General features: G+C 48.5%; 3 protein-coding genes across 3 annotated transcripts; 2 read left to right on the top strand and 1 right to left on the bottom strand.

The window, feature by feature from the left end:
* Positions 1 to 5374: 5374 nt before the first annotated feature.
* LAESUDRAFT_792023 (uncharacterized protein) lies at positions 5375 to 6367 on the bottom strand (the record flags this gene model as incomplete). The annotated part of the gene is made up of 2 exons (XM_040913935.1): positions 5375 to 6052; positions 6144 to 6367. Coding segments are annotated over 2 exons (663 nt in total), but the record flags the coding sequence as incomplete, so codon positions are not given.
* A 3397-nt stretch (positions 6368 to 9764) lies between these two features.
* Positions 9765 to 10346, top strand: LAESUDRAFT_716749 (uncharacterized protein; the record flags this gene model as incomplete). Its single annotated transcript, XM_040907275.1, has 1 exon — positions 9765 to 10346. One exon carries the CDS (start codon positions 9765 to 9767, stop codon positions 10344 to 10346), a length of 582 nt encoding a protein of 193 aa, XP_040760265.1.
* A 435-nt stretch (positions 10347 to 10781) lies between these two features.
* LAESUDRAFT_792025 (uncharacterized protein) lies at positions 10782 to 13407 on the top strand (the record flags this gene model as incomplete). Its single annotated transcript, XM_040913936.1, has 8 exons — positions 10782 to 10933; positions 11048 to 11091; positions 11344 to 11633; positions 11683 to 11856; positions 11909 to 12548; positions 12963 to 12973; positions 13028 to 13051; positions 13102 to 13407. 8 exons carry the CDS (start codon positions 10782 to 10784, stop codon positions 13405 to 13407), a joined length of 1641 nt encoding a protein of 546 aa, XP_040760266.1.
* Between the last annotated feature and the right edge of the window lie 237 nt (positions 13408 to 13644).

Consider the following 13644-nt stretch of genomic DNA (forward strand, 5'->3'; position numbering starts at 1 on the left):
TTGATGGGACTTCCATCGACACTACGAATCTTGACTTCCTTCTGCGATTTGAGAAGATGAAGTCCTGCTTTCTTCGCAAACGATTCATTGATGAACATTCCTTTTGCTCCAGAATCGACTAAGGCTCTTGCTGGAATACTTCGGGTTCTTGTACCATCGTAATCTTTGAAGACGATATTGAGGTATATTTCGCTTCCTCGTTTGATATCGCCTCGTATGATTACTTCCTCGGGGACCGTTTCTTTATCTGGGTGCCACGAGATCCCAACGCGCACCCAATTCCAAAACCCTCTGGATCGTCTTTCTCCATGGGTGGTGGATATCGGCGTGCATATTCATATCTATCTGGGTTATCTCCAAATTCCAGAAGATTGTCGAGATGGGGCATCGTCATATTGCGTTTCTTAATACGGTCTCCTCGCATTTTGAGTGCATCTTCCCGTCGTATTCTGGCGAGTTCTTCTTTGGGGATGAATCTTCGAACCACATACTCTTCTTCTGAGTCGCTGGATTCATCCTTGGTTCGCCTGATTTTGCGAACTGTTTTGGTTTTAACAGGACGAGCTCTTCGCACCCTGTGAACAACCATTTCTGGTTCGGATACTTCTTCAGATTCCGATGATTCAGATTCTGATTCTTCCGATGATGAGGATTCTGATTCTTCCTGTTCCGACTCCTCCGAATTATCCTCAGAGTCGCTTTCTTCGACTCTCTTTACTCGTCGGCGTTTCTTCTCCGTTCCCTTGGAGTAAGATTTAGTCGGCTTGGAAGTCTTTCTTCGTCTGCCAGATCCGGAGTATTTCTTCGTCCTGGAATTGGACGTCTGGGTCTTGGCATATGAAGCTGTCTTTCCTGAGTGATTTGGTGCCGGATCGTATTCTGCATTTAGACATTGTGCGGCGACGTGTCCTGGCTTTCCACAGTTATAGCAGAGTCCATCCACAGAACGTTTCTTATGGGGTTTCTGGGGAGATCCGGTCAACGTCCATTGCGTCAGGGTCCTTCTCCGTCCTTCTTCCGCTTCCTGAAGAGCCTGAGATGAACTTGAAGATATTTGTCTTTCCGCTATGAATGTCCTGGAGGTCTGTGACCTTTCTTGCGGCCTTGCATGCTGCTGCATAGGTCGTCGGCAGATTTTCCGTGATGAAGACTTTTTCTGCAAGTTTCTCATTAAGGCCTCGCTTGAAGTGGATGAGTTTGGCGTATTCGTCGTCGATTTCGGCATATCGGTAGAGGATATCGAGATTTCCGATATATTCGTCGACGGTTTGTTTGTCCTGCTTGTATTTTCCTTCGAGAAGTACTTGCCAGGCTTGATCCTTGGTTGCGACACCTCCATACTTTTCGGTAAGCGTCGTCTTGAAATCCTGGTACGTCCCAAGATTGTTGTGTTTTGCCACTTGGTTGGCTTCCCATGACTCGGCCCACTTTCCTGCTGTGGATGAGGAGTCGATTTGGGAGAGGACGAAGGCAATTTTGCTAAAGTCGTCATTGTAGACTCCCGCGTTTGCCTGTAGGTATCGTTCCACGTTTCGGAGGAACGATGCATACTCTCGTTTGTCTCCCCTAAACTCCTTGATTTTTCCCATCTTCTTTTCTCGTGCCACTGGCTGCTTGGGGATTGCTCCCTGGTATTGTGCATAGAGTGCCAATGCTTGTTGGTAATCGTTCCAGACGGCATCGGTGCAAGTTCCGGGATGGACTGGTGGTCCGAGAGCTGGGTCATATCGTGCATGTGTCGCCATACTTCCTGAGAACTGGAAGCTACCGGTTGGTCTTGATCCGGTTGAAACCGAACGTGTGATTCCAGGCGCGTTGGGTAGGTGGGGTGGCTGGTCCCTTGTGAGATGTGTGATTCCTGGATAATCTGGTCGAGTAGTACTGTCCGAGATAGATCTCTCGAGCGGGACTGCTCTTGTTCTGAGAGGATTAACTGGCTGTAATCCACCGGTTTCCTGTGAACGCCCTTCCTGTCATTCAACTTGGATTGATTCTCCTCGTGGAAGTTCTGTTGCTTCGTCAAAGAGTCGTAGAGATTCTTCGTCAAAGTTTTCCCTTCCGCGAAGAACTTGTCTTATTTCTTCGATCTCACCCTCGAGCTGCTCTAACCTTGGGCGATCTGTTGGTTCGTAGGCTTGTCCTAGCCTGAATTGAAGTCGAAGTTGAACCGCTTCTGTCGACTTTTTGTCGTAGAGGTCTGTTAATTCCTCTGTGGTGGCGTCACTGAGCGTAAATGGTGGTACTTCTTCGTCAGAAGTCACCGGTCGTATTTCTGGGGTGGATTCCTCAGAGACTGGATCGTGTTCTCGGAAAGTAGTCGTTTTGAATCTTGTCTTGTCCTAAGATTCCTGGATTGCCTTCCCTGGGAAGGGCTTTAGCACGTCTTCAACGTGTGCCTCAGATGAGGGCTTCTCTTCTGGACTACCACTCGGGTAATCGCTGGAGCTTGAGTTCGTTCTGTAACAAAAACTCCGTGCTCCTGCCTTTTGATCTTGGTGGCCCTTAACCAATTGCGTACGTCTTTTGATTTGCCTGGTAACGTCAACCAGTCGGAGTCCTAGTCTCTTTTCTGACCTCGGATATCCTGTGCTCGCTTTTTAACGTGCCCAGCTAGTCACGTCGAACTCCTGCCTACTCCCGTTTGAGCGCTTGGTCGTTCTGGCTGTTGATTTCCTCTGCTTGGTGCCTATAACCAATCGTCCTTCCTATCTGCATTTTCTCGATTGAAAACCAGCCTCGGCAAGGTGTGGGTGCCTTCTTTCGGTGGCCCTTAACCGGCGTCTTCTGTATACCCAGCTCCTCCGGTGAGTGTGGGGCTCAAGTCGACACTGCCTTCAGCGGGTACCTTGCCGCAACAAGTACCCAGGTTCCGCTTCTCCGAGAATCTCCTGTCTGGTGAAGTACCGCCGCAACGGCTACTTCAGAGTGGTGCTCCCTGTTTTTCCCTCCTCGGGCGAAGTACTGCCGCAACAGCTACTTCAGAGTGGTTCTCCCTGTTTTTCCAAGTGGTGCAGAGGCCGCAACGTGCACCGAGTTCCCTAGAATTGGATACCCCTGTTTGAGGACTTGATGGAGTTGGTTTCTTCTGTAGCGTCCAAGTAGACCCCACTTCTTGTAAGTGGTTCTAAACCTAAACAGGTTGACCTATAGAAAAACCTCTTCCAAATGTTATGAAGCGTTCCCTGCTAGAACGTTCAGAACCACGTGTGCTTTCTCACACGTACTAGTCCACAGCGTGGACAGAGACTCAGATACCAAATATACCTGACGTCTCCAATAGTCAAGCAGACTATTAGCAGGGTTTATAGTGTGGTCAAGCCTAGTAGACGATATAGCAGTGAGGTCCTCACTCTACCCTTGCTAGGCCTTGGCCGCTACAGCTACTGCACGTTCACCCGCAGGTTACTAGGTTCGCTGTTCTGACTCTAGCAAGCATACGAGCTTACTACCTCTTGAGAGCGAGTACGATTGCACGAGGGTTCTAGAACTGAGAACGTTCAGAGTCACAGGTGGAAGAGGTTATCTTCCAGCTGCTGCTCCGCCCCTTTATATAGTCGCAGACCTATAGTCTGGGGTACTAGTACAAGGGGTCTCCTACAGCTATTCATAAGTAAATGAAATAGACCGAGACAAATACTAACCGCTGCGAGCCAAGTAATTGGCGAGCTAATGTTAGTACAGGTGAAATAGAAACCTGAAATGCGAAGGTCTAGTTTGCATGGCCTGAGTGAGTAAATCGTAAAAACGAAAACTGCTAACCCTAGCATATGTCCACAAGACCTATGAACCATAAATAGTAAGTGTCACGTGCAACGTAAACTGTCACGTGACCTTGAAGCGCTGAAACCGTAACATATGTAAGGAATCCAGTAGGTGCTTACCTCAGCCTCGATGTATGATGCGAGTGCTGAGGTAGCAGGAAAAGATCGAGCACGCTTGTGGCTACGTGATTACATAAGCAAACACGTGCGGAATGTCTAAGTCCGTGTCCCACTGGACATAAAGTCTGTATGACTTCCAACACTCTGTGATATAGCGCTAAATACGTGAGCAAAGTCAGGACGATCACTCACTGATCTGTGAAGGCAAGAAAGCCATTGTTGAGTGTTGTTGAGAACAAGGTAGAGCATGCATGTTACAGAACCTACTTAAATCTCATCATGAGATGTAGTCTACTGACGACATACAACAGGATCAATATATTCTATAGCTGGAACATTTACCATGATCTCTCGATGGGCGCTCAGTCGAAGCCTGCAGCAATCGAGCTGCAAATGAAATCCAGCCATTAGTCAATTAATTCTTGCAGAGAAAAAGTGCCATGGTCTCCAGGTGCACTCATTCATAAGGATGGTATTAGCAAAGTGAACTTAGTGGCAGAATCAGTGCATCAGGAAACCTCAAACTGGCTTGCAGCTCGACAGCCTGCTTTCTGACTTGTTCTCGCTAGTTATGGCTCATGTAAGCCAAAAGGTACATGATAATAAGCTTCCAACCAGGAGGATAGTTCTAAAATGAGCTGTCCTGAAACTTACTGTCTGTTTTGGTGATGGAAAGTGGATAAAAGAGTCATAAGCCAATTTGAGTTTTTCTGATGTGTGGTCAATGACAAGTGGCCTTTCCTAAATGGTCCTTCATAAGAGAAATATAGTCCAAGACTCATGAGAACACAATCAGCGATGTAGGCAAAAATTTTCAATTAAGCACAGGCGACATGACGAGTGAAGCTTGAGCGAGTAACTTGTGTGACTCACAGAGTCATGGAGTTGTGTCACAAGTGACCAGACACGTCTTTCTCACCATCACAGTTCTTGCATCACGTCCACAGCCACAGCTTGCATCCACCTCACCAACGTAACATTCGATGTTTCCCTATTCTAGTCATGTGAAGTATGCTATGATACGAAATCTGTGAAGTGGCATACAAGGGATCGGCTTAAAGTTCCAGGTCAGTTTGACGTCCTCGCTCTTAGGGGTACCTGCTTTGGGGTTCTACCTCGGAGCACCATTGTCTCCCCTAGGCAGACCTATAAAATCATCTTTTCTAAGAGAGCGACGACAGATGATATTAAGGTCTGCTTCAAAATGTGCCCTTCAACCCGTAGTACACACTTTCGATGACGTGTCACCCCATTTTGAAAATGCTGAGACATGCGGAAGGATGCCGTTGACATGCCACTGATGGCAGCTGGCTTCTCCCAGATCTCATCGAGCATGCCTGAAACTCCCAAGTCCAATGCATGAATCTGTACAATGACCTGCAATGACTCTGTGATTTTGAGACATGTCTACGAGATCTCTTGATTATAGCTCATTGCTGCCTCTGATGCCATGAGCCATGCTGTCTGTACCGATAGTGATTTACCAGCATAGATGATGATGCATCAAGTGAAGTGTTTCTTGATTGTGCGTGTCCCAATTGAGTGAGTTGAAGACACGAATGTGCTTGTTGTGGTCTTCTACATCATCAACTTTGTTCCATAGATAGGTCGCTACTCGATGACCATGGCTGATAGTCTTGCAGAAGATGATGACATGGTGCTGCTCTTCTAGAACCCAGTCGAGCTCTGGGAATTGGTACACATTTGCACCAGATATTTGGGTATGGAAGATTCATTCGATGTCGTAACGAGCATTCAAGTGATGAATCTGATGGTACTGACCCACTTTGAGTCCAAGAAATCCACAGACAGACTCTGTAGGCAAGCCTGGACATAGTGTCACTGTTAGGGCTATGATCACTGGTGATCCTGGAAATTGCATGTGAGCAGAGCCTATTTGTTTGAAAGCGGCACGGAATCGCATCCCCCAGTGCTGGAGAAGGTGAATTTTATCCACTCCAAGTGTCATTACGTGTGTGCTGAATGACTTGTCTGCAAGCAAGCACTCAAAGCCCTTGCTCATCAGTTGCTCCAGCATTAGCAGAATGACCTCCACTCCAGACAAAGCTGTCTTCCAGAGGTTCTCGCCTCTATGGCTAGCTTGCTGTGTTGTGTCAGAATTAATCACCAGCACCGATAATCCAATGGCCATGAATTTGGGTGCATGTATGCTATGATGTCAGTGCTTTATATCACTGTCAGTTTGATTACTATTGACCATATCATCTTCGAGAGACTTTGTGGGGCAGACAACCAGTATACATGTAACATGGTGATGCCTTGAATGTGTGATGCAACACTTCAATGGGACAATGCGATGGGTTTTGAGCAAATGCGTGAGCAACCAGCAAGTACATGATAAAGAATCCTGTCTTGCCAGAGCCTGTAGGAGTAATCGCAACAACATCTGTTCCTTTGAGAGCTTTTGCTACGCCTTCAAGCTGGTAGTCGTGTGGGTCATAGGGTAGACTACATGCCAGTATATCTTATAGCAAAGCATGACCTTGGGGTGAATTGAAAGTGGATGGTTGTGTCACAGTTTTTCCATGACTCAGCACGGAGCTCCGAAGGACCTTGTAATATAACACATGCATCTGAGTAGACTAACACATGTACCTAGTATCAGGGATCTTACACCCAGTCATGGGGTACTACCCTAGGCATATATATACCAGCTCAACTGAGGGGATAGCTCCTCACTTTCGAGTTGGCTTGTTCACTGCAATCTTTCGAACAAGAGCAGTACCTTCACAGGTAGTCTTCGCAAGGGAAGGATAGCACTAAGTGCTCATCTGGTCACATAACTCGAAAGTACTCCTCTTGGACTGTGGGCACCAGTTGTAGCCTCAGTTCACTATACCTTGACAATCATCTATCACCACTCGACGTCGACAGGGCCAGTGTCCTATATGTCCAAAACCCAACACCTCACCTACCCAAGCCAACAGTAGTAAGTAGAAGACTGGAGTTATCACCATCGGCTGCATCCAGGGCATTAGCTTATCCACCTATGAAGTGCCTCCCGCACGTCGTAGTGTTGCCTCAGCACACGCCAACCCGTGCACTAGCAGTGTCATCTCTACATCAAACGTTCTGTTTGACACTGACTCTACCAGCATAAACCACTTCCAAACATGCCGCATCAGAGTTATATGTCACTGTAGGGCCAAGACACCTGAAGAATTCTATGAGCAGCAGCCCGAGGCTCTGCCAAGACCACGCCCTCAACTGCGGGCACTGCACAAATTCCACGAGGATCTGACAACAGCTACCTACATCCATGCTGCAACTGGTAGTCACTGGACGTACCCTCTAGCTCTACACATCATATCCACCACTCGCATCACTGGCACCAAGAAACAGGTGGACCTACTTCTCACCAAGCAGTACACCAGGAAGCTCGACAAGCAGGACATACTTGTCCTTCATGCCCTCACTGCCAAACTTACCCAGCTGTGAGATGACATTGCCACCTATAAGCTTCCCTTCATACACCAGCACATAGCATGCGCCTTTTGTGACTACGTATCTGCATGAAAGAAGGAAGGAGGAGAAACATGCTGGATAGTGAGGGATATCATCCAGAAGTACAGAAAAGGACTCGAGAGAATGGGCAGGGTCTTGTTATAGTACCTACATGTCAGATGGCAAATACGAGTACACCGAGTTGAACCCCACCACCTTGCTTATTGACAAACTAGTACAAGCTTCCCCTGAGGAAGAAAGAAATAGGTTAGATGGCATGCTAGCCCTCTACTAAAACTATTCCGCAACTTCATACTATGAAGTCTACCACGTCAGCACACTCAAAGTATATGATAACTCGGACTGGAATGAGGTTGCGGTGATATGCTTTGATGCCACCTCCCTATGGTCTGTGGTCAGGCAGTACCGATCACTTCGTTGCAGAGTGAGGTGAGTATCAACCACTCTGCTCTGTCTCTGATGGCACGATGGTACAGGGAGATGACTCTTTTCTTGAAGGGTGCGAGGCCTGCAGGTTTCTTGCTACCAGACTCTGAGATGTGGTTGTTATGGATGGTTGGTGTGTGAGTGGTGGATGAGGGCGTCGTCCGAAGTGTGTGGTCGAAAGGTACAATGCAGATGGCTTCATTTGGCTGGCTAGCCTTCTGACTGGGGCTAGGGCAGAACTCTGGCTTCAGGCACGTGTGTGTTACTGTTTTGAGGAATGAATGTCCCATGTTATGTCAGTCGCATGCTTCAAATTGATTGCAAATGCTGCTTGAGCACCAACGGATTGTTCGCAGATTTGCTGGGTGCGATCGTTCAGACCGGGTGTCCGTCTCAGCACTAGCAGTTTTTTGTTTGAGGTTGTTGATGTTTTGTTCACAAATCGACCCCGGCGCTTGTTTGCTGATTGCAAATATGAATTGGACACCTAATCTGGACTGTGAGAAACAAATCTCTAGAATGAACCTCGCTCATCTGCTACTGCTGGATTTGGCTGGACTTCGTTCAGTGTGTTCGATCACTTCGTTCCCTATAGTGCATGACTGCTAAAGTCTTCCTGGCTCCGATAGAACAAGTTAATCGATGGACTGTGCGTAAAAGACCGTACTGAGCCTAGGTGATCGCCTATATCCCTGGGCTTGTGGCGCGAGTCGTTCGTAGCACAAACTTCATTAACGAAGTTATTGAGGTCAATAGAACACAATTTAATAGTGAAGCAATTAGACAGATATCAAAGATGAGATGTGTAGAGTGGAGTAGGACTGTGGAGGTGTGGAGAAGTCTGCTGCTGCGATCCCTTTTTCCTCTCTACTTCTCCTGATCGCCAATTGTGACCAGGTTTATATACTAAGATGGACAGCTCATTGCCAAACTGTTAATTGCTATGGAAGGTGTCCGTGCTCTGCTTCCAGAGACTAGAAGCATATCTGAAACACATCTGAAATCTGAAACTTGTAAGAGAAAAGCAGCCTGTTAATGCCGTAACTAATACCCTGCTACTGCTATGCTCATTCGAGCAGTTCATCCTCGATCATCGGTACTGCCTTCACTCCTCAGTTCTTCTGAAAGGCGCACCAGGCTGCAGCTGCCTTCCCGACCATGCCTCGCTCAGTCGAGACTGTCTTTGCCAGCTTTGACCACCTCGTGTAGTATGCATGTCTCGGAGGCAGTTGGTATGACAAAGGATCGGTTGGCCATCTGGGCTTGGCCTGCTGCTTGCCTCATGCTTCATGCTCAGCCTGTTCCCACGCTCATCATCTCCTCCCCACTTCGATCTTGACCATCCTCAGGCAATCATAACCGCATTGCCCCCCCTCTCCTTCTATCTTGGCTTGACCTCCTCGTCACCATGCTGATCAATTTGATGGATGCGCCGGAATTTCCCCTTATTGAGTACCCTACTCAAAACATCCTGTTCCTTCTTTGCCTGTTTGAGGTGCTCTTGGACACCGTTCTCTGCCTTGAGGGTGAGGAGCCACTCTGGCATTACTATCTTGTCTCCACTGATGACTTTGTTTGTGATGGCACTCCCTCGCCGACCAGCTTCAATGAAGAATGAGGTGCATTTTTTTCCAAGCTGAAAGATCGGTCGGTACATGCCAAATGTTACCAGACTAGATGCTGGACCTGATCTGGCTGCCCCAGGTCATGTTAGCTCATGCTATGGGCACTCATGGCCGCTTCGTTACTACTGCAGTGCAAATGGTCCTTGACCGATATGCCTTGTTCACCAAGCCTGACTGGCTACCGTGGTTGTCTTTCGTGAACATCGATCAGATCACCTTACTAAAGTGAAAGTGCTTGTTTCTTGCGAGTGAGCCTGTACGGTCCCCAGTGGTGGCCAAGTCAGCTTTCGATGATCTATATATCAAAGCTTTAGAGCAAACTATAGATGGTGATACTGCTTGACAGATGGCTAGCAATAGATGGCTGGTGATTGACCCCACCGATTCATCCATTCATGACCTGCACTGCCCGACGACTCCTGTCACAGTGGAGGGTATCTGCTTTCTTTTTACCCAGCTGGGTATTAAATGCAGTGAACTCTACCCTCCGTTGGGGTTTGGTATGGTGATGGCTTCCTTTGGCTTAATGTTTCTGGGGTTCTCTGTCCGAACGAAGCCATCGACTGGTACTCCCCTCTATGGCTCTTCCCCTGTGTGGCTTGCACCTGAGTGCTTCACCCCACAGCCAGATTTTGTGACTATATGCAGGCAATTGCAGTGTCATGCCGTGCACTCTCCTGAACTCCTCTCTGGTGATTCTGAAAGTGAGGATGGCAGTGTCACACCTCTACCCCCTGTGGACGATGATTCTGATCCGGTAGCACCGGATGCATTGTCCGATGATGTTGGCCCATCCGTTTCTCGTGTGGTTCCTGCACCTGCAAATATGGATACCAAGCATCGCACCGGGCTCCTTCTGGCCTATCTAACCGCAAATTGGCCGAAGATCCCTGCCTACGACCAGTCAGCCTTGATCTGGTTCAACTGAAAGAGATGCACTCCTGGCCCAGTATGTTCGTTAATGCTGTCATCATTATTGCGCAACTGGTGACCATTTGTCCCTAGTGTCTTCTGTGCAAGGGGAATTCGTTCCCTTGCTTTTTCCTCACTCACCCCACATGCTGCTTATTCTGTTCCACACATGGTCATGCGTGCTCTGGTCCAGTACAGGCCTTAGATTGCCCTGGTTTGTCGGATGCTCTGCTCGGTGATCGATTGCTTTGTTCTAACACCCTTGCCTCCCTCAGCCAACTTCTCTACTGAGGCTGTCCTCAGTGTGTTTCAGGATGTCAGCCTGACTCCGCTTGACTCCTTCTTCATGGAGAGGTTCACGAGTATGGCTTTTAAGTGAAAAATTAACGAATTTGAACTTGTGATAAAGGCCCTCTATTATATCACCCAATGCCTTTCTTCTGGGTTTGACATGACCACGGCGATCCAGAAGGCCATCAAGAAGTGCAGCCCAGAAATTCTGGCCTTGCCTCATTCGAACTCGTCACTTGACCCAGCCCCTGAGCAGCTCGCTCCCCAACCTCATTCTACCTGTCTGGTCCTTGCGACGGGTTTCGCTGTTTGGTATGTAAAAGTTGGGTCAAGTAGCCAGCGTGACAAATCTGAGGGAGATGACAGGAAAGACTTCAAATCATTTCCTACCTCCTAGACCATGTCATTCTCTTCTTATTCTATTAGTCATCTGCCTGTACCAGTACACTGCTATCTAGCCCATTTCCCTTGTAGCATTTGGTCGATGCTTCATTTGTCAGCCTTGATCCTGGGCCTCTGCAGGCCTGGGCAGCATGAGTCTGACTCACCCTGGTGATTGGTCTCGAGCGGACTTGCTTCTGCCCAACTCTGACCCCGCTCCTGCCTTTTAGTTACTTGCTCACCTCGTTAATTGCCCTTCACCCCTCTCACTGCCATCGAGTTCGTTATGCCTCCCTCTCATTCATCATCTCCTGCACCTGACACCCTCATGCCCTTGGCAGTTGCTGAGCCTGTGACCTCTGCCGTGGATGCTCCACCCGTTATCAAGCTTTTGCTTCTGGAGCTCAGCCCTCACCTCCCTTTATTGTCTGTCATCGTGGTCTCTCTGCCACCTCCTGTTGTCAAGGAGTCTACCCCATGGGTGACCTTCACCTCACCTGGTGAAGAGCTTGCCATCGAGGGCCACGAGTCCTTGTGTGCTAGCTTCCTCAGTCACTTACAGTTGTCAGAGATGACACCTCTATGTGCACTCGAGTTGGTGCACAAGATTCACCGCCTGCTCATACATCTTGTGAGTCCACTTTCTGGATTCTGCTGGCTAACCACCCCATCGGCTACAGAAAGAGACTTTCAAATTGTGCAACTCTGATTCGGACATTGATTCTTGCATGGCCAGCTACATCCAGGCACTTGGACCAGTTCTTGATTCCTTTGCTACTGTCGACTGGTTGCCTCAGGGCATCCTGTTTCTTAGCCCTTTGCACGTGCAGGAGCTACTCCTGGAGTGCTCGCAGGTGAGCATCTTCTTCTCTGTCAACCCCTTTTCCCTGCTAAACCTGCTTGTAGGTTCAATGTCATAGGCTCGTGTCTGGCATGGACACCATGAGTCGATCTCATGACATCCCTAAAGGCAGAGCACTGCCAGTTACTTGGGATACCCTCGACTTCCTTTCTTCAGCTTCTGATACCGTTCCTCCTGAGGCTCCGGCCAGTGTGCAGACTAGCCCTTCAATCACCCATGCTGTGAAGGCTGAGCCTGTCCTCCTTCCTGGATCTGCTGAAGCTAAACCTGAGGTGTTCGTCTTCTTGATGGGCCTCGCTCCAAAGCCAAAAGCAAGTTTCATGTTTGCTCACCTACCTCTTCCCCTGTTGCCTTCTTCATCTGTAACTTCTCATGACCAAGAGATTTCATCTGAAACTGAAGCTGCATTGGTTCTTGTGATGCCCAAGGCCCACAGTCCTCCATATCACACCACCAAGTCTGCTGCCATCAAGCGCCTTCATGTTGAGTCCAGTGAGGGGGAGTCCGAACCAGATGTCTCTAGTGATATGGAAATGGTGGAGGCCGCACCCGTCGTTACTGCAGTTGCAGTGGCTTCTTCTGCTAAGGACCCTTCGGCAAATCCTCCATTCTTCATTCAGAACCCAGCACACCTGCCGATGTACCTTCTGGCCTGGCACGCGCCCATGCATGCCATTTTGGCAGGTTGCTCCACCTTGTGCTCATTCTGTGGTGACTGACTTTTGGGCTTGCATGCCCTCCTTGTTCACAGTGCTACCACTGCTTCAAGCAGGGCATTCCGAATTTGTGCTTTATGATGGAAAACAAACTGCAGTGCCTTAAATGCCAGTGCATAGGCCAGCCATGCTGCTTCTGAAAGCTCAAATCTTCACCCATCGCTGCTGACGTCGAACACTGGGTCACCCTTTCTGACATTTACAAGGCCCATGGTTGGTCTGTTCCAAACACCCCAATGTCTGAACAGTGCGAGAGCTATTCCTGAGTGGTGAAATTCAACGAGATGTATAAGACGATGAATATCGAGTTCCATGCATTCAAGGCTCATTGAGGTGCCTCAGTTATGGAGGACAAATTATACGACTGGCTGATGTTGCACAGTCCAATTCTTTGTACGTATCCCCCACTTCGGTGTTCTTTCCTACTAACCACTTGTTGTCCTGCAGTCTCAGCTAGGGACCCTGTCACTGGTTAGCCCAACCCTGAGATTGCTGAAACCATCTCGGAAATGATCGTGCAGAGCATGCTGCTCGATAAGCTCCTTCCTTGGATTCACAAGGCCATGCGAGAGTTGCAGAATGCGGACACCGCTTCCTTTTCCCACAAGTCAATGTGTTCTTCATTCAAGCCTCATCTGGTTGCTACTTCCTCGGCCCCTACTGCTGGCCCTTCAATGGTCCTTGCAGCTGCTGCCACACCACTGCCCCTTCCTGCTGATGCGGAGTCTCTGGCCACCTTCATCAAGGCATTTCAGGAGCAGGATCATGAGAAATGCTGGGCTTGCAAGGAGGTCTGCAAGGCTCACAAGGAGCAGAAGTTGCATTAGAGTAGCTCATTGTCTAGCATTGTCTGTTGTCCTTTCCGTGCTCTGGGCCCAACACGGCCATATAATAGTTGCTGTATCATAGTCCCCACATCACAATATAAATTTCTGTGTGCTCGAATATTCACGTGCCAACCATATTAAGTGTGGTCTCTCATATAAGGTAAAAAAAATGTTGCTTCCCTGGTCTTGATCCTATGTACACATTCACAGGTTGACTCAGTCTGGTTCACCTCCTAT

Source organism: Laetiporus sulphureus, assembly GCF_001632365.1.
Source record: "Laetiporus sulphureus 93-53 unplaced genomic scaffold LAESUscaffold_47, whole genome shotgun sequence".
NCBI classification, from domain to species: Eukaryota; Fungi; Basidiomycota; class Agaricomycetes; order Polyporales; family Laetiporaceae; genus Laetiporus; species Laetiporus sulphureus.